This window comes from Corvus moneduloides, chromosome 1 (genome assembly GCF_009650955.1).
Source record: "Corvus moneduloides isolate bCorMon1 chromosome 1, bCorMon1.pri, whole genome shotgun sequence".
In the NCBI taxonomy this organism is placed as follows: Eukaryota; Metazoa; Chordata; class Aves; order Passeriformes; family Corvidae; genus Corvus; species Corvus moneduloides.
Genome location: NC_045476.1, coordinates 15,609,483 through 15,633,151, shown reverse-complemented (window position 1 = coordinate 15,633,151; position 23,669 = coordinate 15,609,483). Strand labels below are relative to the sequence as shown.

Below are 23,669 nucleotides of genomic sequence, written 5' to 3'. Positions count from 1 at the left end.
CAATTAAAGAACCCATCGCCATAAAAATACTGAAATCTTGCAACAGAGATGTGACTGATGATAAAAATAATCACCAGCCTCTCTTGTCAGGGTTCAGCTCAAGGTTAAGACACCTACACTTTGTCACACAGCTGTGAGGTTGGTTTCCACAGCCCCACCGCTCTCTGAGGAGATCTGGTCAAATCCAGATCTGGGTTCCAATAAGTTGCCCACAAAAGTATCCCATGTTATTAGATGTGCCAGAGGGTAACTGAGATATTCATGTGGGTCTTTCAGACATGACAGAAAATTACAGGAGACCCAAGCTCATTTGGAATGCAGGTAGAAACTGGATGGGAGCCTCCAGGACCACGTGGAGCCCATGTCTGAGTAACTGAATTGAGGCCCACAAGTTACACAGAGAGAACGGATTCTGTTTCCAGGACCTACTGACTACATTTCTAACCCTCTATTGACTACAATAAGAGTTCATACAGTGTCTTACCTTAAAAAGACCCCTATACTGAGATACCTACCTGCATTTACATGAGCTGAACCTCAACCTTCACCTTGGCACTGAACCGTGCCATAAATCAAATCCCTCCTGATGGGAGAGAATTTTCTAAAAGTCCTTTCAAGGAGTTTCAAAGATAAACCGAGACTTTTCCTTGAGTTTCAGTGCTGCCAAATAGTTGTTTATTAAGTCTTATCAGAGGAACAGAGCCACTAGTGTGACCCAGGTACAGCATAGAGCACAGAAAGCAGGAGTGAAATCTAATTATCAAGACTTACATGGCCTTTTAAAGATAATTTAACCAATAGTTACTAAAAACGTATATTATTTTCACTTTCCTACCAATTATTCAGTAACACGGGCAGGAACTGCGGAATGCTCTATCCAATCATTCCAAACTACTTTTACTGCAGAACATGGAGTAGTAGAAGAAGGAGAAGAAGGTTTAGAGAACAACAACAATCCTCCATTTTGATATTTTTTACTCTTACCTATTTACTACAAAGAGAAGTCCAAAACCTCTAAATTTTCACCCTGTGACAATCTTACATAGCAGTCTATCACCTAATTCACACCACTGTATTTTCTAGTTCCTGTCTGATCGTTGGTAATTTTTTCCAAGGTTGGAGGTTAAAAGAGTGTTGTTCAGGGGGGTAAGAACCCTTAAAAACAGGCAGAGAAATATTCTCGGCACTCTGGGTTCCTACAACCTAAACATAGCATTTGGAGGAAAGGGGGTGGATGGAGGGAAAAAAAAGAAAGTATGAAAATGTTGAGAAATATTTAAGCCACAATAACAGCTAGAGAAGTATTACTATAGTGGTTGTTACCTTTCAACAAATGTGATATTGGTTTTATTCGACAAAAGAAACACAGAAATTTAAGTGAGGAGAACAGTATTGCTGCTGGCCTGGAATATCATATGATGCCAAACATTTTCACAGTAAAATTATTTAGAAAGAGAGTACAAAAGACAAAAATCACACTGGTTATACCATTCATAGATTTCAAAAAGACATCTTGCAAGCTATCACTGCAACACTCCAAAGTGTTCTAAAATGCCAAAAGAAAAATTGACACTAGAGTCTAACTTTCATAAATACAGTCAATATGGATGGCCACATGGTCATACACTGCGCTCTTTGAATTCTTGTGTATGTTGTTGCTAAAGACTTAGTTGAGAGAAGTGCATAAAAGAAGTGTTGTATTTCCAGAGGAATATGGTAGGAAATGTAAATACACAGCTGGAGCAATGCTTCTATAGAAACAAAAAGATTGTCCAGTGTTGACAGAGACAGATGATCTCGTAGTATCAGAAAAACACAGTTGTGTCAGAATCTGGCACTTCAGCCATTACTTCAAGACATTTAGAGGTAGGCACATTTTATTTTAGGAGATATTGCATAAAAAGTTTGTTCTGCTCAGTGTTAGTGACCACTGATGGGAAACAAAAACTGGCAGGTGTTTCTTAAAAGCAATTCTCTTACTTTTCTCAAAGACAGAATATAACCTAAAACAACTTAACTGAAATTACCTATATAACACCTTATATTTAAAACCCTCCAAAATTTAGTTGGGATGAAACCGACAGACCATCTATAAAAGTTGCTCTATGAACATTATTTACTTCCACAGACTGTTCCACAGACTGGCTTTTGGGCCTTACAGAAAATTCTATCCAGAATAATTTTCCATTAACTTCTTTTAACACATGCAGAAATATACAATTAAAAAAAAAAATTATTGTCTATTCTATTTTCCCAGAAGGAATTATGTTTAAAAGCATTATATAAATTCATGGGTTAAACCCTAATTCAGAAAAACACTCTTGTTCAGGAAAACATACATGCACATGCTTACTTTAAGTATCTTAAAAAATCTCACTGAAATCAATAGGAGTTTGGCATGCACTTAAATAGTCCTTACCACCCTACATGCTTCTGATCCACTTCTATTCAAGAAAGCAATCAAGCACAAGTTTCTGAATCAGGATCTAAAGGTATTCTGTGAAAACCATTTCTATTCCAAGCTCTACTAATAAATTAGGTTTTTTGTGATTTTGCTTTTTTTTCATTAAGAATGTGTAATGTGAATGTGCTTTGCTTCATTTTAAGCTGCAAAGGCCCATTTTATGTACTGCTTGTTAAATCAGATTCTAATGATTCTTTCCCTCATGCAAATCTTTCCTCTCATTCATGGATTGTATTTAAATTCTGCTCAGCTTGTATTCATGATGCCTTGTCAGTGATTTGCATTGCTCTGATGCGTTTGCCCTGGTTGCACCCCTCACTCACTTTGGCTTGAGAACATAGAAGCCATAAATAACTCTTTAGCTGCTAAAAACAACACACACAATTCTTGTACACTAATGAGCTCGAGGATGGCAGCAATGAAGCTCCGTGTGGGTCTCCGTGGTTTCCTGATCTGGCTATTCCTAATGGCCTGCTCTGCATCCTGGAAAACTGAGATTTTAAAACTTGTTATAGCAAAATATTGCTTCCGTAGAGTTTTGCAGAAAAGTAACTTCAGTTTAAAACCCACAATGATAAATGTGCTTTCTGCCCCACAGGTTTTGAGAGAGAAAGAGGTGCAGCTTCCTGCAGATTGGCTGCAGCTCTGGATGGCAGCGATGTACTGAACACACAGTGCCCAAAGCTGCACGGTCTGCACGGGAAATATTTCCCCTGCCTTTCCTAAGTCAGATTTAATTCTGTTCCCTCCCTACATCTGGACAGAAAGGCAAAGCAAGTAGTTTGTTTCATAAGCCAGATGGCTACATTTTCTGATTTACATTGAAAGAGACCATTTAGATTTCAACCACTGAGAAATTATGAAGGTATCATGTCTCAAACACATTTTGAATCAAGTCTGTTCACAGCATGAAAACTGTTCTTTCTAATTTCAGAAGATGTGAAAATGGGGCATTCTAATAGTAAATTTATTTTTGGAAAAAAAAATCAAGTAGAAAAAAATAATTCAATACTAGCACTTCTTTGTGAAGAATGTCACATGGTATTATCCATGACAGAAGTTTGGAGGAAAGAAAATCTAAGTAATGTATTTAAAGCATACCTGAAAGCATCTAACAAGTCACATATAAGGCAAAAGTGATGGGATGAGAGCCACTTTTTAATGTAACATATTAAAAAAGTCAGATAGTGTCCAAAAGAAATAGCCTAGCTTTCTCCTTTATAATATATTAGGCATCCACAGGAATGTGACCACATTCTTCTGACTAAATTTCTATCTTCTTGGAAAGCTGGGTTTTAAAAACGAACACCTTAGTTCTGTATTCGACTCTGCTTGTTGCAGCGATGGTGACCCCTGCCCAGAGGGTGACAGCAGTGGCCTGTGCAGGGTCAGCGCAGGGAGCGGGGGCTGGCATCGCCCCTCCCTGGCCCCGCCACGCTCCGCGGAGAGGAGAAGCTGCGGAAAGGGTGGCAAGCGGGAACTCCGCGACAGCAGGAGCTGGGGGCCGTGGAAGGGGCTGGCGCTGGAATTCCCGGTGTCCCCAGCGGAGGGCACTGCGGGATGGCGAGCGCTGAGGCCGCCGGCCCCTCCCGCATCCCGCTCCCGCCGCGCCTCCGCTGTGCCCGCACAGCCGCTCCCGCCGCAGCCCCTCCGCCTGCCGGGTTCCTTGCCCGGTGCAACTCCAGAATTGCTGTAAACCTTCTTTTCCATACCCGTCCGCCTTAGGGAATGGGAGGAATGCGTAGTTTTCCTCCAGTCTCGTGCAAGCCGATTTCGCCTCAGCCCTGCAGCATCCACGGCCCGATCTGGCTCGGGCAGCCTGACGCGGCAGATTTGGTGTGTGCCTGGCAAACTCCGGGCATGGGGCTGTGGCCTTTGGGGACTGCTGCGGGGACACTGGTGGGGACGGCACAGGTGTGAAAAAGTGCTCATAAAATGGAGCTGTACTGCGAACACAGAGCAGAGTCAGGAAATCCAGGTTCTTCCCCTAGACTTGCCTTTAGGTTTCATTAACCTGGGTATTATTACTGCAATTTCTGCCTGACAAGAAGAAATTTGACTATTAATTCACAAGTGAATGTAAGTGGTTTGAGATCACAGATAAGAGTGAAGAAGTGTTATCTCAGCCTTCAAAAAGCTTGGTTCAGCATTTGACCTTAGGTACTAGTTTCTGAGGTGATTTGACTTTCCTTAGTCACCTCAGATTATTGCTCCACATTTTAATACCAGACACTAGTTATTTCCATACCACCATAGCATTTATGATGTGTGATCCTTTCTGCTGAACCAGTGAAATTCATATACCTGATCACAGTAACGATGGGCAGTTATAAAAGCTTAAATAAACAGAGCTGTCTGAAGATTTCTAATTTTCTCTTAAGGGCTGCCTAGAACTCATCACAACCACATGCTGGGAGCCTGCCCTGTTTAATGTTTCTTCTTTGGACTGGCATCCTCAGATCTCTTTATTCTTCTTAGTCTCATCCTATTGTTTTCAGGGTGACTTTTGCTGCCCAGACTCTTTAATTCTAGGGAGATATGTGCTATCTTTTCCATACCATCCAGATATGGTATGCAGGACAAAAAGAGAGGGCACATGGCCAGGATGGGTGACGGAGAGAGATTTGCTCCTCACTCACTTCCCTGCTGGGCCAGAAGCTGCATTGACCATGGTGTGTGGGAGTGGAATTGTGTGCCTGGAGAAACACAGGCCATGTGGCTCTGGAATGGGGTGCAGGAGCAGGGCATGCTACAGGCAGGTTGGAACAGGCACTTTGGAGACTGGCTGTGATTCCACAAGCTGGTTTGACTGGTCCACACTGAGCTTTCCTCCAGCATGATCTTGACTGCAGGTGAGTTTTCACTCCAGGAGCATCTTTTGTCATTTTTCAGTGTACATTATTGCTAATTTTGCCTTACATTAGATGGCCTGTCTATCCCATGTCTTTATTGGTTAAGAAGGTTACCTTCCTATGCAGGCATGTAGTGCTTGTGACATAAGTGTGTTGAGCACAGTCACTGGGATCAAGAAGTGGTCTTGTATTGAATTTTCATATTTCAAAATAGACCTGGGATTCTCCCAAGCTCTTTCTCAGCTAATGATTCCTTTTTAAATTTGGGCATTCTGTCTTGTCTCCCAGTACTTGTCTCCCAGTTTCCTCTTGTGAAAAACTGTTACTGATTTCTTCTACAAGCCACCTTCAGGTGTCTAGAGATGTGTCCTCCTGAGGGAACCTGGAAAAAGCCCAGGCTCTGAAGCTGGGGTGAAGAATGCTGTGGGTAGTGTGTGCACGGAGGCACCCCGCCTCCAGCTTTCCCACCTGGGACAGCTTTTAGGACATTTGAAGAACTGTTTAATGGGTGAACACTCCAATACTTTAAATATTGTGTAAGAAAGGAGAAAAGACTCTTTGTGTGCCAGTCTTACCCTTCATAGCCCTCCCAGAGAGCCTGGCCACATTAATATTATTACAATATATGAGAATTTCCTAATTCCTCCCTTTCTTGAAGCACCTTCCCAACCAAAATGACTGATTATCAAAGCTTCAGGGAAGCTTCTCCTGCACAGGGAAAACTTTGGAGTACACTTCCATCTAGCTCCCAGGGACTGAGAAGCAGGGCCCAGGGAATGTGTTGTGTCCCTCCTGAGGCTCTGCAGCACACCTGCCCTGCTCTGCCTCTGTTTATGAGGCCCACCAGAAGCTAGGCCAGCTCTCTGGGAGGCTGCACGGTTTTTCAGTTATTGCAGCAGGAGAAGAAAGATCTGTAAGATTTCCTTTCTGAAGCAGGACCATGTAAAGCAAGGAGGGGTCCTGGGGGAAAAAAAAAAAAAAAAAAAAGAGCGCTCTAAATGTATCTTGCTTATTAGAGAAGAAAAAAAACCCAAACCATGGTTCTGCTAACTTGGTCACTTGCCTGAACAGAGCAGTTTGGCCTTTCTATGGGAGGCTCTCAGTTGCCATTATCCAGCTCCCCAAATGCTGTTATTGGTCACATCAGTGGCAGCAAAGCTTTCCCTTATCTCTCTGGAGCCAGTGTGTGTGGGTGCTGTCCCTGCCCGTGGATGAGCCTATGCCAGCAGGGATGCTGAGGGCAGTCCTGCTCTGGAGTAAAGGGCTTGGCCCATGAGTTTCCTTTGGCTATTGTCAGTAGCTCTCTGGCAAATTTATGGAGAAGGCAGTTTGTCATCAGATCATGAAAATTAACAAGTCATTTCCATTTCCACCTCACCAATACTTTTTGGATCTTCACAGCAAATTTAACCTTAAAGTGTGTTAAACGGCATCCTAATAATGTGAAGTTCGTTGTAGCTGTGGATATTTATTTCTTGTATATCTAAATGCCTTGGTGTTTCTAAATGTTTTTACCTATCTACAAATTTTATGCTGATTGACAAAAATCTGCACTTCTGTGTTAGCTTCTTTAGCTCCATTTTCCCAGGTTTGTGTTTCTAGTGATTTTAGTTTTGCCTCATTATCTGTTTAACCTTTGCATTATTACTCAGTCACTTCCAAAGCAGGCATCTTGTTTACCTGGCTAGGTCTGAGACTCCTTTTCTGAGTAAGTTCACCCGTAGCATCTCTTGGCTCATTCCAGATGAGGTTAAGCCATAGAGCTACTTGTTTCTTTTACTAGAAATGCTTTTATCTCAACACGAGCAACCTGTACCAGCAGCCTGCGAGAGACCTATCTAAACAAATTCTCAAAGAAGAGTTGTGACTGTACCTCCTCTGTCTTCCTTGCTAGACCCCACTGGAGGGGAAGGCACTCAGATTTTTATCTGCAGAACTGATTGTGCTACGGGGGGTTTCCCCAGCAGGAAGACCTGACAGCAGGGGAAAGTGTCACATTGATTTAAATGTTTCAACAACCTTGAAAAAAATATTTCCAGCAATATAGGAAAATAGTATGGCCTTTTCAACTTACAGTTATGCCAATATTCTGATGCTGGTCAGTTGGTGCATAAATAGGTACCATGCATAAACCCCAGTGGAATTTCCTTTGCATTTAAGAAATTAAAATTATTTTTCCCATCAAGGAGTTAGGAGCATTTTAAATTACTCCTCTTCATGCTCCTGGTAACTTTGTAGAAGTGGAGTCTATTAAGTTAGGATATCTTTGAAAGGGACACCGATAATCAAGTCAGTGCTCAATGAAACAAGGTTTTTCCCACAAATCATGACTGATATCTGTGTCATTAGTAGGGTAGCTGCCCATCTCTTATCATGATTGGCAGGTTAATAAGGGACCTGGGGCTATCTTTTCACTGCTAGCACACAACCTAACCAATTGCTTTTAAATGATTGCTAATTTGACAGAATATAAGCAGAAGATGTAAAAATATCTGGAGTAATGTCTAATGCAGTTTTTGCTCCTGGTGTTCTGAGTGCTCTCATTTTAGAAAACAGATTAGAATGTAGTTAATGGATTTTAAAATTTTTTTGGACACTCAGTTTTTAAAGAAAATCTTGTAGTTGTTCTTTGGTTCAATTAGGACCAAAAGAGAAGGGAGTTTTGTAATGCAATTGTCCTGTAAAGGAAAATGTTTTAAATTGGGGAGATTATGTGAGCAGACCACCTGTAGGGCATTCATAGCTCTTTTCTATAATGCTCCAAGCCATGCCTTGCTGCCTGCAGTCTGGCTAACAATGCAGGGAAAAGCTGTTTAAAAGGCTGTTCTCCCTTTTCCCTCTGGTGTTCACTAACTGTTACAAGTCTTCCTCTTAAAATAAAAAAAAAAAAGTCCCATGTCCCTTTAATTGAAGAACTTTAAGGCTCCATGGTGGCCAATTGGTCTGCAACAAGAGGAACCAGGCAGCAGGGAAAGAAACTTCAGACTATACATCACGTTTGGTGAAGAGAAAAGATCAAAGTTTTCCCAAACTCAAAAGAAACCAAGTTCCCTACAGATTAACCCTATTCATTTAGCTCCTCTTAAAGGAATGATGTTCTGAGCCACTGGGCAGACAGGTAAAAAGTTCAACAATTGCCAAAGCATTCTTCTGTTAATTCAACAGCCTTCTGCTCAAATAAATTAGCTTACTCCTGACAGAAGAACAATACCTTTTCTCTCGAAAAAGGACCATATTTGATATACAAAAGTTAAGATGTTAGTTTAATCTGTTAAGAAGAGATTGATCTAACAAATCTCAACTCACTGTTCCACCATAGTACATGGTCTTTGAATTTAAAACATTAACCTTTTACACTTCAGTATGCATCCCAGGAAAGGCAGGTGCTTACAGAGGTGTAGACAACAGATATGAGAGGCGGGTGTGCACATTCCTAAAATAACACCCGTTTTAAAAGGATACTTAACATGCCATGGGAGATGACTCTTTTGTAAAGGCTCAGTTTAAAGACACTGTCATCTTTCAAAAAAAGAAAGAAGTATGGTAAGGCACCTTCCAGTTTTGGCAAACACTTTTTCAGAACTTGTTGAATGACTTATTTTCTTGGGTCTACATAGCTCACTTCTTTAACAGGTAATGACTGGAGGATGAATGTAGTTCATAGTTTATGGAACTACCTAAAGATACAGCAGCTGGAATAACCAGGGCAGGAGTAGGGGAAAAGCTTGAAAAAGTCATTTATCAAAAGTCATTTTATTGACAAAATAGAATACTCATATTTGCTCTTACAGGGGTAGTCTCTAAACTTTTATACAAAAAAATTTACAGACTGTATAGCTTTGGATATATACATATTTTACACATCTGTACAAGGTAACAAATAATTATATAAATACATCCTTTAATGTAGGAAACCCGTATTTAGCTGGGGTGTATAATTAAGACATGTTTTGATTCGGTCTATATTGTAAGGCATTTGCCTGGTCATCAACATCCCAAAAACCTGCACTCCCTGGCAGACTCCCACCTCAGGATGGGGGGGAGGAAGACCCTCCCTCCCATGAGTAAAGAGCTGCTGTTAGTCCAGAGTGACTCAGAAGCTGCTGTGCCTTGCCCTCTGCAAGACATGGGTGAGCCTCTATCCTCCTCTGCCAGCAAAATAATAAGCTGGCTCCTTGAAGTACATGCTCCCTGCATATGAATGGAGGGGAAGGAGGAGGGGGCTGGAGCCTGGGGCCTCTGCCAGCTGCATTGTTCTATACAAGCTGTGGCTAATAAGGACCATTAGGGGTTCATTAATGGCACCAAACAGTGAGGGGGCATTTTAGGCAGGCCAGTGTCCCTCATTCCATAACCTTTGGCCTCTTTCCCCCTCCTCACACTTGAGACAGGGGCATCTGCTTGGGATAGGAGACAGAGCTGGCGGTGCCTGATCTCCACGTCAGGCCAGTGCTGACATCACTGTAGAGGGAGCCACCACCTCCGGCCCCAAGTCCTCCTGCTGCAGTGATTGCTGCCTGTCCACCTGCTGCTGCCCCTGTGGTCCCAGCCACAGCAGCACCTTTGCTGGCCCAGCAGCAGCGAGTGCAGAGGGCCCTCCAGGACTCGAGGGTCTTGCCAGACCAGACCCAGACACCAGAGGTGATGCCCACTACCAGGCACATGAAGTACTTGAGCATGAAGACAGCATAGTCAGGGCGGCGAGCCTGGTCAGGCTGCTGGTCACGCAGGCAGGGGCAATTGTGCGTGGCCTCCCAGCGTGGCCGGTTGTGCTGCTCGTAGAAGAGGCAGGCAACCACGCTGGCAGCTGGCACAGTGTAGAGCACAGTGAAGAGTCCCAGGCGTATCATCAGCTTCTCCAGTTTGTGGGTCTTGGTGGGGCCACCCTGCTGCTTGATGACACTGCGGATACGGAAGAGCGAGACGAAGCCAGCGAGCAGGAACATGGAGCCGATGGCCAAATAGATGAGCAGCGGTGCCAGCACGAAGCCCCGTAAGTTCTCCAGGCTCTGGTTGCCTACGTAGCAGATGCCAGCCACGGGGTCCCCATCCACAGAACTGAGTGCCAGCACAGCAATGGACTTGACACTGGGGAGCAGCCAGGCGGCCAGGTGGAAATACTGTGCGTAGCCGGCGATGGCCTCGTTGCCCCACTTCATGCCGGCGGCCAGGAACCAGGTGAGGGAGAGGATGACCCACCAGATGGAGCTGGCCATGCCGAAGAAGTAGACGAGGAGGAAGACCACGGTGCACAGCGCCGGGCCGGTGCTCTCGTACCGCACGTGCTCGGCCACCGCCAGCTCCGGCTGCAGCTCGGCCGCGCCGCCCGCCGCGCCGCGCCCCCCCGCCGCCGCCGCCCCCGCCGCCGCGCCGCCGCCGGCCCCCGCCGCCCCGGCCCCCGCGCCGCCCGCGCCCGCCCCGCCGCTGCACGCCACCTTCTCGTGCCCCGCCACCAGCCGCACCAGGTAGCCGAGGGACACGAAGAGGTAGCAGGCGGCAAGGAAGATGATGGGGCGCTCGGGGTACTTGAAGCGCTCCATGTCGATGAGGAAGGTGGAGACGGTGGCGAAGGTGGAGAGGAAGCAGAGCACGGACCAGAGCCCGATCCAGAAGGCGGTGAAGGCGCGCTCGTCGGGGCTGAAGTAGGGGTTGTGGCAGGGCAGGGCGCAGTTGGCGATCTGCCCCGTCTTGACGCGGTTGTAGAGCGGGTGCCGCTCGCTGGACACCGACACCATGGGCGCCCGGCACTGGCAGCCCGGCTCGCAGGGCTGCGGCGGCCGCGGCTTGCGCGGGGCCTCGGCCGGCGGGGCGGCGGGGGGCGCCTTGGCGGGGGTGCCGGGCTTGGAGCCGCGGAGCGGGGGCTTAGCGGGCGGCGGCGCGGCCGTAGTGAGGTCCGTGCGGTTGTAGTCCATGCAGAGCGTGTCCGGGCTGCCCTGCTCGGGGAGGCGGTCGCAGCGCATCCTGTCGGGCCAGGCGAAGCCGTACTGGCGCATGAGCGGGGCGCAGCCGGCCTTGGCCCGCTCGCAGACGCTGCGGCAGGGCGGCAGCGGCTTCTTGTAGTCCTCCAGGCAGATGGGGGTGTACATGCTGCAGAGGAAGAAGCGCAGGTCGCTGGAGCACTGGATCTCCACCAGCGGCCAGAACTGGTGCACCTCCAGCCCGGCCTCGTCCTGCGTGTCGTGGTTGAACTGGTTGGGCATGTAGGTGTAGTTGTAGCCGATGCCCTTGCAGAGGGGCACGGTGATCTCCTGGCACGACAGCTCCTTTGCCGAGGAGGAGGACGCGGCGGCGGCGGCCGAGGCGGCGGCGCAGCCAGCGCGCTGCAGCAGGGACAGGGCGGCGAGCAGCGAGGTGATTTCCAACAGGTAACTCCACTCCATGCTCGGCGGCGCGCGGGCGGTGGCCCCGGCTCCTCTCCCGTCCCGCTCAGCAGCCGCGGGGAGCGCGGCGCCACAGCACCCCCCCGCCCCGGCTACCCCCGGGGGGGCGGAGGGCGGCCCCTCCGTGCCGGTCGCAGGTGAGAGGTCTCGCAGCCCCCGCCGCACTCCGTCGTCCGCGGGCACCCGGTGAGGGGGAGCCACCGGAGGATGGGGGTCCGCTCACGGGAGGCCCCTCAGCCGCCGTCGCATCGCTCCTCGCGGGGCCGGTTTCGCAGGGGGGGGCGCCGCTCCTCTCGCCGCTGCTCCAGCGCCGGCCGGGCACGGGGCGGCGGCGGCAGAGAAGTTTCGCCGTCAGCCCCCGGGCGGCGCGGTGAAGAAGGCTGAGGCGTCCCGGGGACCAGGCGGTGCCGGGCTCCCACCGCCCCGAGCGGGCGGGCAGCGGCGGGGCCGGAGCTGGGGCGGCCGGAACGGCTCCTTCTGCCGCCCGTCCGAGCGCACGGCTCCGCGGGTGACCGCCAGCCGGCCGGTCCTCGCCCTGCGCTGGGTCCCTCTCTGGCTGCCCGGGCACCCCGGCCGCGATCGCGCCACCTGAGCCGCGGGTCGAGCGCGGCAGCGCCTCCGCCAACTTCTCGCTCTCCGGCCCCGGCAGCGGCGCTCCGGCCGCCGCGCTCTCATGAATATTTATAGCGGCCGCCGCCAGGCCCCGCCCCCGCCGCCTCGTCCGCCTATCAGCCGCACCCGGGCGGGAGGCGGGGGACGGGCCCCGGGGCTCCTTAAGGTGGAGCCGGCGCTGGACTGTGGTGGGTGTTGCTGGGTCGCAGTGGCTGCGGGGACGTGGCGGTGTTTTTTCGGTCCCTGCCCGTGCGGAGACGCGCGGTTCTGCACCGCGGTGCGCGGGCTGCGGCAGTCAGGCACCGGCCCGGGCTGCGCAGGGGACCTTTGTCCCCTTGCAAGGGCTCCTAGCCGAGTCACAGTCAACCGCAGCAGCAGTTTAAGTAGCGCTGGGGAGTCCCTCGGGAGGGGTTTTCTATCACCTCGTTGATGCCCGCGGGATTCGCCACCCGTGCCGGTGTGCGCGCTGCCCCATCCCCGCCGTCCTGCCCCTTGCACGTGTTGGTGACGGGGATGGGAGCGCGGTGAAGCCAGGGGTCCCGGCAGCACCGCAGCCGACACCCGGCCCCGCCGCCCTGGGCTGCCCGCGCCCCCGGCCCCGGCGCGGAGCTCCGAAAAACGCGCGGTGCAAACGCAGCGCTGGATGCTCTGCCCGGGGCCGCGGCGTGTGACGGGTGACACGGGCATCCCCGAGGCGCGGACAGCTGCGGGTCACGGCGCTCGCCGGGGAGCGCTCAGGCGGTGCCGTGTGTGCACGCCGGCCGGCACCCCGAGCTGCCGGTGGGACACTCGGCCCGCAGGTGGACACTCGGCTCCCAGCCGGGCAAGGACACGGGCGCAGCTCCGCGGCCAGCGCTAGGCGCGCCGGCCACTGACCCGCAGCCCAAGAGGAGCGCCGGGAGGCCGGTTCTGTCACGGCCGCGGCTGCCGAGCGCCCGCGCCAGCCCGGCGCCGCGGCGGGGACTCGCCGAGGAGCCGCCTGCAGCCGCCCAGAGCGGCGTGTCCCGCCCGGGCCGGCAGAGGAGCCATCTGCGGCTCGATGCCCGCTCGGCCGCCGCCGCCCCACGTCGCGGGACCCCCCGCCCTCCGCTCCCGGGGGCCGCGGGACGGCCCCGAGGGGAGTCCCCGCTTTTCCCCCACCCGCCGCGGGGAAGGGGCGGGCGGGTGTTTTGGCGGCCCCGCCGTAGCCAGACCACCTTAAGGGGAGCGGCGGCGGCGGCGGGCGCGGGCTGCGAGCGCGGCGGGGCCGTCCCGGGGGGTTGTCGCGCTCCCGGGACGGGGAGTTTGTTTGTTAATTGAGGCGCTGCTGCGCCTGGCGCTCGCGCGGCGCTCCCGCTGCGGCCCTAATGACTGGAACCGCGGGAACGCGGCGGGGCCCGTCTGCCGGCGGCGGGAATCGTGTGATTCGCGGGGAGTCACACCGGGAGAAGCGGGGCTGGGGGGGGGGGGGGGAGCGAGCCCGCCCCGGGGGGCGGTGCGGGGCGCCTGGAGGAAATGGAACGCGTGAGGCCAAACAAGGAACAATCCCCGGGTTGTTGGCTGAGCCAACAGGCTCTTGTCGCCGGCCCCGTCGCCGTGTGAGCGGACGCGCGGATTACCCCGTTAGGAGGAAATGGGCGATGATGGGGCGATAAACTCGCCCGCTGTGTAATCACAGTTGATTTGCAATTGACCGAGCGCCGCTCCCGACCCCGGCGCCCGCCCCAGGTCACACGGGACTGGGAAGCTCTCGGAGGCCGTGGCTCCTCCGCGTGCTCGGGCTGTGGAACCGCTCCTGTTATTGCACGCGCAGTGCTGTTTCTGATCAAAATCAGAACTTTTCCAAAAGTAGCAGGTGGTTATTTTAGCCCTAATTTAGTTAACACCATTGTGGAAAGTGTTACGAGATCGAACAATGCCCGGTGAGGAAAACGTCTGGCAGAGGACTCAGTGACTGGCAGAGGTTTAAAAAGTCTCCAGTCCTGGATGCGACGCTCCATTTTAAGAAGCGACTCTTTAGCTGGTGGCTGCTTGAAGCGCACCTTATTTAAAAATCTCTACAGAATGTAAAACTGAGTGAGTCTAGTCAGGAGAGCCGGGCGAGTCTGTAAATTACTACTCTGTCAGGATTTCTCTTGCGTATTACAAAGTACCTTTTTATGCTGAAGTTAAACTCTACACTACGGAGACAGCAGATGTGAGGTGATGGCTTCCAAAAGCAACACAGATGCTGTAAAATTTCCATTGCTATATTTCAGCGAGGAAGCTCAGGAGACATGCTGAATGCTGCAGTTTAGAATTACACTATAACTCTCCTAGAAATAAGAGAATACCAAGTTTCTCAACAGTACATTTGGCTTCATTTTTGCTGTCATTCATATGCTCTTGTTTTCTTACAGTGAGAAAAAGAGATGCAGCACAAAGATACTGTGTGTCTTGAAGCTGTTGAGTAATGACAGAATTGGTAATATGGAACTTTATGGCAATTTAGTAATGACTGCATATCCAAATTCCCTAGTAAGACCATGATAATTTTTAAAATTGTCTTTCAGGTATATAAAACAGCACAGCTGTGAGGAGGCTGCTTTCCTTTATGTGACTGAAAAGAAGCCTGGTTAGCTCAAGACTGTGGAATCAGAGCCCATTGTGTGTTCCTCATACTTGCAGACTTCCCTGAAGTCCCTAGAAGTCCTGTGATGAAGGAATCAAGGGTCAAGTCTTTAAAACGGTTTGTGTGTTTATTCCAGAAAATTCAGCAGCTGCTTTTTCTAAAAAGCTGAACTTTGCTATAGCAATGCAGAATACCTTTTTTCCCAGGGATTTCACAGCAAATGTCCAGTCATCAAATCATGCAAAAATATAAAGCTGGCAAGAATGTTGCAGATATTGTAACTTTTTACAGAGTTTTAGATTTGACTTGTCAAATCTAGTCACTTTGTGACTAGTCTTTGTCACTTCAGGTCTTTGTTGCCACAGATACTCACACCTCTTTTATTCAAACAATTAGGTTTGTCACTGGCCCCTCTAACATAAGCTTAATTTTTGTGTGCATCTGAGGCTTTGCTTTGGGGATTATATGGATCACACCAAACCAGGTAATGGTAACTACAGGGCATTTTAGGTCAAAATAAGCAAATTTGCACCTTTTTTTTTTTTAAACTGGAAATAAAAATACCACATGAAATTTTGCATTTAACATGCTATTTTGCTTATGTAAAAATAGAGATGTTTAGTTTATTAGATTGAAAAAAAATTGCTTTTTAATTCCCACTAAATGTTCTCCAGTAAATTCTAGTGTGACATTGTCTGCATTGGATAGGTCACTGAATGGTGCTTTTATAAAAATGCTTGAAAAGAAGAACTTGGTCCATGGAAATTGTTCAAATAATCTTGTTAGAATGAAGCCTTGACTGAAGGCAGTAATTTCATGGATTAAACCCAGAAGGGCTGGCTAGGCTGATCTCCTTCCTATCACAGGCCACAGAGCTTTATGCAGAGACTGTCTACGCAAATGCTGGTTAGCTGCAAGACATAGGGGATTTTGCATGGACAATACCTTGAACAACACCATGAAACTAGAAACTGTGGAACTTTTTGAGGACAGGATAAATAGGAGCAGAAAGAAAGAGTATTTTTACAGGCCATTTAGTAAACAGAGTGAGGTAGAGTTGTTGTTATCTTACTATGTTCAGCTTTCCCCTAAAATGTTCCAATTAAAAGTAGGGGAAACTGTTTATTTTTTCCAGTCTATCCTTTTCTCTCACTTGCTAAATGTGATCCAGAACTGAGCAACATGATGGACATCCAAATATGGGAAGGAACTAACAGATTTGTACTTCTGCAAGTCTGAAAAGCAGATCCAGTGCTGTGAAACCTGGAGAGAAATAGGGATATGAGAATACAGTGTGTATATCTGTCTTACAGTTTGATATTTTTCCTTTTACAAATATAAATAAATAAATGGTATTCATACATCTTCTGAGTCAGCCTGTACTTTATTGTGATTCATGAGAACTTTTTGTAAGCAAGAACAATGTTCTGCTTACATTTTTTCAGGCATGTCAGATTTGATCAGGGATGGGCACAGCACCATGATACTACTGTTGTTCAGTGAGATACGAGAGAGACTTTAGGCAACAGGAAAATAGGCTGAATACAATGTGCTGCAATAGCTATTCCTGGAGTGCAGTGAGCAGGTGACAGAGGAGGGGGAGAAACTTCTGGAAGAGTACTTTGCTGCCTCTTTGCCATAAAGGATGATGTCAAAGTGATTGATCAATGCTGTGGTCTGAGGATTGCTCCAATGGTGAAGCTGCAGGTTGTGGCCCTGTGTTGGGGTCCCCCCCCTGCCATGGAGCCCTGGGAGAGGGGCCCTGAGGGCACAGACACGGGGCTTCCCTGTCCCTGCTCAGCCTCGTTCCCATGGGTTGGTTTGTGTTCCCTGCGCGGGCAGAAGGACCCTTGGTCCCGTGACTGGAACAGTTCCTGGGCACAGCCCCGGCCATGCGGCTGGAGAAAATAAACATCTCTCTGAAACAGCTATCAAGAATCTGTCTGTCCATATATATTTCCTTTCCACGGGACTCCTGGTTTGATATATGCATGTTGCAGGATCCCCACTGCAACAGCCCTGAACGTGACTGGAGGATTTTCTGCTGGACATAGGAGCAGACCATGATTAAATTTCTTCCTGAGGCAGCTTTGAGTGCATGGGCTTCACTAGAGAAGGAGTATGAGCAGCAGAATGAGTGTAAGAAGTCAGTGGGAACAGCAGTTTAGCATGAGGGCAATATAAGATGAGCTCCTATTGAAGGGCTTTAGCCCTGTTCTCCCACACTGTGCAGTTGGTGATTGGGCTGCAAAGTATTGGCTCTCTCAACTGTATATTGCTTCATTTCTCATTAGTGAAACAAAGCAGCAGGAAGGAATGCAAGAAAATACAATTATAAAGGAAAATAAGTGTTCTTGAGGGCTTTTTCCTTAATATTATTTTTTTTCTTTTCCCACCATTATTTAGCAGGCTGCATTTATAGTCCACCTGTGCTAGACTGTAATACCTCATGGTGTGATGTTTCACACATGATAAATCATGTGAATTTTGAAGACAAATTGTGCTGAATTAAACAGTCTCTTGATCCACTGTCACTGTATTTGGAGAATAACACAAATTTCATGTAGTTAAATTGCTAACCATAATGTATGTAAGGTATGTATGAACATAGTGAATAGTGTTGTCTTCCTCTGATTACCCAGGTAACCATGAATTTACTTTTGGGCCACTGCTAGAACATTAGTATGTAAATGCACTCCTGAATCTCAAGAAGGTTATGTAGATTCAGGTTGGCAAGGAGAGGTTTGGTCTCAGGGGGTTAATGAGAGTATAAACATGCACCACCCTCTCTCAAAATAAAAGCATGTCCAGGCCTCTGGCACACCAGTGACTCCCGCAGTCATGTTTGTGATTCTCTCTTCATGCTCCATCAAAATGTAATTAATGCTCATATATGCTCAAATGGCACGTTCACCATCACTACTCCCAGCATGGCTTGGGAAGTCCATTTGGTCAGTCTTCAGTTATGGAGACCTCAGTTTTAACAACTTGGCTATAAACCCCTGCAAAGCTTCTGGTAAATATCCCCTTCTGTTGCATTGCCACCTGCCTTACCTGTCTGGGATGTGGCCATCTGGGATGGGCAGCTTCTAAATTACAACTCCCACCTGGCCTTAAGATGATATGACATGCGGGTATCTGGACTTTAACGTCCTATCTATTGGGGGAATGAAGGGAGCTCTATCTATTAACTTGACCTCCTGAACTTTGTTACTTAATCCATGTTTGGGTGATAGCAGACAGGTGAACAGCACATTTAACTCTCACCAGCTCTGAGTATTGATACTGACGGGGTGGAAGAAAGAGCCGCAACAGAGCAGGTGGGGAGTGCAGGGTTCTCTCTCATGTAGGGTAAGTCAGAGTTGGGATGGCTCAGTTGCCACACTCAAGGAGCTGTGGGACTCCTGGCAAGAAGTCCAGCCCAGCCTGTGTGCAGCTCCGTGCCAGCTGATCCAGCCTGGTGGAAAAAGGTTGATGCAGAGACAAGATTAAGCAGTGTAGTCCACTTTAAGAACTTCTGCATAAGCTACCTGGATACGTTATCTTGCATGTATGCCCTCTCACATGCTGTAAGTTAAATGAGAAACTAACGAGGTGATATGCTTATGAGTAAGAAGTGAACTGAAGAAAAAATGACACTTTTGAAAGGTATGGATAAGGCTAAAACCCAGATATGAGAAAGCAAAACTTTGTATAACTGATTATAAGAGAAATGTGTAATTAAATCCTTGAACAATATGAAGTTAGTCATAAATTCTGATGCTACTATTTGCACCTTGGAGGTCAGTAATACTGTAATTTAAGGGAATAATATTTTGCATGTGTTTGAAGTAAATGTTTTTCAAGTTTCACTGGTTCCAATCCCAACTTTTTATGGATGCCCAGTAGTAATTTTTAAAATATTGAATGATAAAAATCACACTGAAAAATTCTTACTGAAATTACTTATTGCCCAGGAGATAAAATGGAAATAACAGATGTATCTTTCATCACTCACTTTGAATATTTATTCTTTGTATTTAATTTATTCTAAACAATTTTTTTATCACTAGAGTTAGACCCTGACTAATCCTTCACTGTACCAATTTTTCTGGGACAACAGCAGTTAGTTATTCCAAATATGAGTAAGGACAGCAGGCTTGGGCTTGTACTAATTTTGATTAATAAATTTGCCTTGAGAATGACAAATTGTGTTAGCACTTTTCACTTTATAACATTAGACAGTCAAAGACTGTGCGGGGAATCAAAATCAGGCAGTGTTTGGACGCTTATAGGGAGCTCTCAGGTGCCTGGTCTCAGCAGAGTCTGCTAAAAACCTTTCTCTACTTTTATTTTAGTAAAAGAATGGTGTGACTGAAAAGCAAGGTGTTGAAAGGAATTTCACTGTAATAGCAAAATGTCCTTCCTTTAGTTTTACTCACTGAGTTCTTAAGTAAGGTTATTCCTTTGCCAGTTCCTTTGAATTTTCTTGGTTCTTAGTTGGCATAATGATGGCAGGAGTAGTCCTTTGTGTGTGTGGTGAGGAGAAAGAAAGAAGTACCCCACTGGCATGAGATTTTCTGCAGCTGTCTTTTGTAAGTTCACAACAGTGTTACAAAAGGTGCAGTCTTGATTGATTTCTTGTCTTTTATTTATTTTCTTTATACATTTATTTTGCCATTGGGGTCAGGGGGATGCAATTGTACATCAGGAAACAGCCACAAGGGGAGAGAAACACTAGAAATTTAGTTTTAACATTTTTTCTGATAGTATTAGTCGAGTGTTTCTCTGTCTTGGTCTGGTCAGGGCCTGGTTTTGGATGAAAAGCTTTCAGTTCTTTCAGGGGATTGTGGGGTTCCAGGAAAAGGGATGATAATAATCTTGTTGGGATACCTGTTACATTTTATTATATTAGTCTTATGGGATTTATTCCTTCTGGTTTACTTTACTGAAATAGAGCACCCTGAAAGGGAATAATATATATAAAATATATATATAAAAAATAAGTGGATTATCTTATTTCCTTGCCACTTTGCTAATTTTGCTATACATATTCTTGTATTACAGATTTCTTACTTTGTTTGAATCTTATCTTCATCCTTTGCTTTTGTAAGGTAGACTGGTTGGTCTTTTGTGAGGGCTCATACATTAAATTATCACATCCATTGAACTCTGTTTGTTTTTGTTTGGGTTTAGCTCCTTGGCTTTTGAACAGTCCTGCTAACAGAACCGTGATAGAAAATTTGAAACATTTTACTGCTGTTTTAAAGTTTTTCTGATTTGTGGGTGGATGGGTTCAGATGATGGGTTTGAATCTGCAGGTCAATGAGTAAGGAGGACCTTTCTTGACCCATGGAATTTTCTGCATGAATTTTTGATAAAAAATACAAAGTTTTTTTGGTTTTTTGGCCTTAATTTTCCAGGAAACACCACATACTTTGACAGAATTCAGACGACTAGAAGACTTTGTCTGAACACTAAAACTTCTCTGTTTGAAAAATGTTACCGTAGTCCTCTGACATTACAACCTGGATGCCTGCTGGCCCTGCTCTGCAAGGCTGAGGCTGCCTACCACCTTTGACACTATGCCATGATCTTTCCTCTTTGAAGGGAGTACTGGAAGTGGGGAATCCCTCAAAGTGATCTATGGTTTGAATTCTCATTTAAATGATAAGTCTAGTTGATAGAGATCTGCCACATAAAGCAGGTAAGCTAGAGATACAGTGAAATGCTACACTAGCATTTCTTAATAACACACTGTGTTTTCAATCAAAATATTTTTGTTGATAGGTTTGGCTTTTTGGTAAGAAAAGTATACTTGCAGAAGCACATATTTAGACATGCCAAAAACCCCCAAACAATCCAACCAGAAAGTGTTTAGCTGAAAGCCTCATTTCCCATCAAAAATAGATGTAGTGGAAAATTTTCAAGCAGCCCTATATTTAACCTCCTTGGACCAGAATTTGGTTCTTGGACTGAGGGAGGCTTACAGAGTTTTTTGGCTGCTTTTGTTAGGGTGTCTGTTTTTTCACTCATGACATCTGCCTGCTTTTCAAGCTATATTCAACCTTGTTATAATTCTTGCTATTGCAGCATTTCACTGTGTTCAGAATGCTAATTCCCAATGGACTCAACTTGCTGGGGTATGTGCAAACTCAGTTTCTTTCAAGGGGGGGGGGCATCAATCTTGCTTTTTTTTTTTTAAATTTTGGCTGTGTTTTAATAAGAAAATGTGAGTGCTGAGCACTGGCTGCGCATAAAACAGTATCACTACAATACAGTTCCTAGTTCTTTACCCAGAGTAGCCTTGCTTTGTCATGTTATGGATGCAAAAATATATGTAAGTTTAAGGGGTAATTGGATAAGTGTTTGAAAGAGAAGGTCCATTGGGCTAGATAAATAGATAAATCACATCAGTCTCAGGAATTCTTGAGTGGAATATAGTTGAAGGGCTAGGGAGTTATTCTAGGAAAATACTGTATTTGATTTCTTTGCTCATGCTCTCTTTTCTTGACTCTGACTTGTGGCTGCTTTTGGAAGCAGGGTACTGAGCTAAATGGACCTTTGATCTGAATTGTCATAGCCATCCTTGGATGAGAAGAAGTACACTGATGAATGAGTAATTGTGGGCTTTGGCCATCTGGAATTCAGCAAAATCTATCAGAAATAAAATTCTTCAAGAAAAGGGCAAGCCAATCACAAAATATATGAGAATAGGGATAGAGAAATTTGTCTGAATAGATTGTGATTCTGGAGTCCCAAGCTTTCTGCTGATTTTTTTTTTAAGTAGGTTTTGCATCTTCCATTTCTCCTTTGTTGCTTTTTGTAGAAGTAAGAATTTGCAACAACTATGTCTTAAATACAACTGTGAACCTTTTTGTGTGTTCTTCCAAAGTCGGTGGGTAGAACATTAGTGTGAGACTCTTGCAGAGTTCACTGGACCTTGTATTATGACAAGAAGAGAAAGCAAAGCAAGTATTAAAAATCAGGGAGGAAAATTATTAGTATGAGCTACATTAGTTTTAGTATGTTATGTTCTGTCATTGGTTCAGTGTCAGAATGCCTCTTGTAGCCAGAAGCTACTACCAACTGGCAACACGTGGCATTTCTTAAGCAAAAGTTGATTGTTATTCTTTATTGCTTGTTTTGTATCATAACAGCTTTACAGAAATATCTTTCCAGATATTCTTAACTTTGTTTTCATGGTAGTTTAATTTAGTTCATGACTGGTAAGCAATACTATGCTGTTTTAGTCTTCACAGGCATTAATGATCAAATCTGTAAATGAGCATATGCTTAGTAAGACAACAAGGTTTTTTTTCTTCTATATTTTTAATAAACTCTTCAGAATTTTTATGATTTCCTGAAAATAGATATATTTAGTTTTACTCCTGTGTACTTAAATTTACCTAGATGTTATATTGACCAGAATAGGTGGGGTCTCTTTTATTTTTTTTCCTGACGTCACAGACGCTTTTTTATTCAGATCTCTGTCAGCACAATTTTATTATAGTACATTGTTAGTACGAGAAGTTGCCTTTTATTATTTTATAGCCATTTAAAATAAGTATTTGTGAGAAAATATAATAGCCATACAACATTTGAAATAAAGAAATAGTTTGAGTATTCTTGAGAAATAGATTCATCAACACAAAGTGTGGCAGGAAGGACAACAGAGAAAGGAAAGCACAATATTGAAGCATATAAGAGTGAGCTCATATGGTACCAGCTGCTCATGTGTGGAATCTAAATACTTGCTGAAGCATAGTGCTCCACAGTCAATTAGCATTACTTCAAATAATCATTGTACAAGGAAGAAATTTTAGTACATTAGAGTTCATGAGTTGGAAAAAGTAGAAAAAAAAATGTTCGTGTTTTCCCAGAAATGCAGTAAAAATATGTAAATTCTATTAAAATTAACTTAGAAATTCTGTGACGTGAAAGAAGATATTGTAATCCTGTCTTTAAAGTGTGTCAAGAATTGCAGAATAGTGCAACCTCACTCACATCATTTGTATGCCTTAATCAGAATTTTTGTGATAATGTCAAGAGCTGAGAAGCAAATAGAGTTGCCAAATCTGTCCACTCTTGAAACTGGAAGAATTGAGGGGAGTAATTGGGTGCAAAATAAACATGTGTTCACAAGTAATTGGACTGACACTATTAAATTTCTTTCATTTCGGTACTAGGTAGTGATTACTTTAACTTCAAGAAAAAGAGAAGATTACGTCCTGTAAACTTTCTCATGCAAAATAGTCTGTCCTCCTGTCAGTGATGCTGGTTACTTTAAAATGTCAGTTTGCTTGAGAAAAGGTTTGTCAAATCAGGTTGTTAAATGGGAAAGGGGATTAGGAAACAAAAAATCTGATTTGTAGTGGCAGTTAACTTTTGGGGGTGTGGGACGGAAAATGGACAATGAATATCACCATCTTTTAAGTGTTTAGTACTATTAAAACTGTTTTCCTTATGGATAGTCCTTTATTGGTAGAAAATTTATGAAACAGACAGTGAAGGCAAATGTGATGGTAAAATACATATGAAGAATCGAATGTCGAAACTCAAGAGTTAAGGTATACATCTACGGGTTTAGTAAATTATGAGGATAAACTGAAAAAGTGTTTCTGCGCTTAAAAAGCCTAATTGTCATTGTATATATCAGTCTCTTGTCTGTACTGTGGACATGTTTGTGCTCTCTAACTGGCATTTTTGTAACAAACAGTATTTTTATAAGAGTCACTAATTTGGTTTGGCATATAAGAAAGAGTGTTGGCTTTATGGGTATTGTTAGTTTT

The 23,669-nt window shown here is 45.9% G+C and overlaps 1 protein-coding gene and 1 long non-coding RNA gene across 5 annotated transcripts in view; one reads left to right on the top strand and one right to left on the bottom strand.

The window, feature by feature from the left end:
- Positions 1-9,050: 9,050 nt before the first annotated feature.
- Positions 9,051-12,338, bottom strand: FZD8 (frizzled class receptor 8). The gene has a single exon (XM_032099797.1). It carries the CDS (start codon positions 11,694-11,696, stop codon positions 9,693-9,695), a length of 2,004 nt encoding a protein of 667 aa, XP_031955688.1. The 5' UTR covers positions 11,697-12,338; the 3' UTR covers positions 9,051-9,692.
- Positions 12,339-13,458: 1,120 nt separating this feature from the next.
- The window catches only part of LOC116439781, an 82,784-nt gene continuing 72,573 nt past the window's right edge, over positions 13,459-23,669 (top strand). For 2 of the 4 annotated variants that reach the window (XR_004238279.1, XR_004238275.1), the window contains exons 1-2: positions 13,459-14,751; positions 14,840-15,015. This is a non-coding gene — a long non-coding RNA (uncharacterized LOC116439781). The remainder of the gene's footprint in view (positions 14,752-14,839; positions 15,016-23,669) is intronic. The other 2 variants (XR_004238274.1, XR_004238273.1) reach the window with 1 other exon arrangement.

Bases quoted from the DNA above. Each gene is read 5' to 3' on its own strand.
- FZD8 (XM_032099797.1), bottom strand. From the start codon at position 11,696: ATGGAGTGGAGTTACCTGTTGGAAATCACCTCGCTGCTCGCCGCCCTG.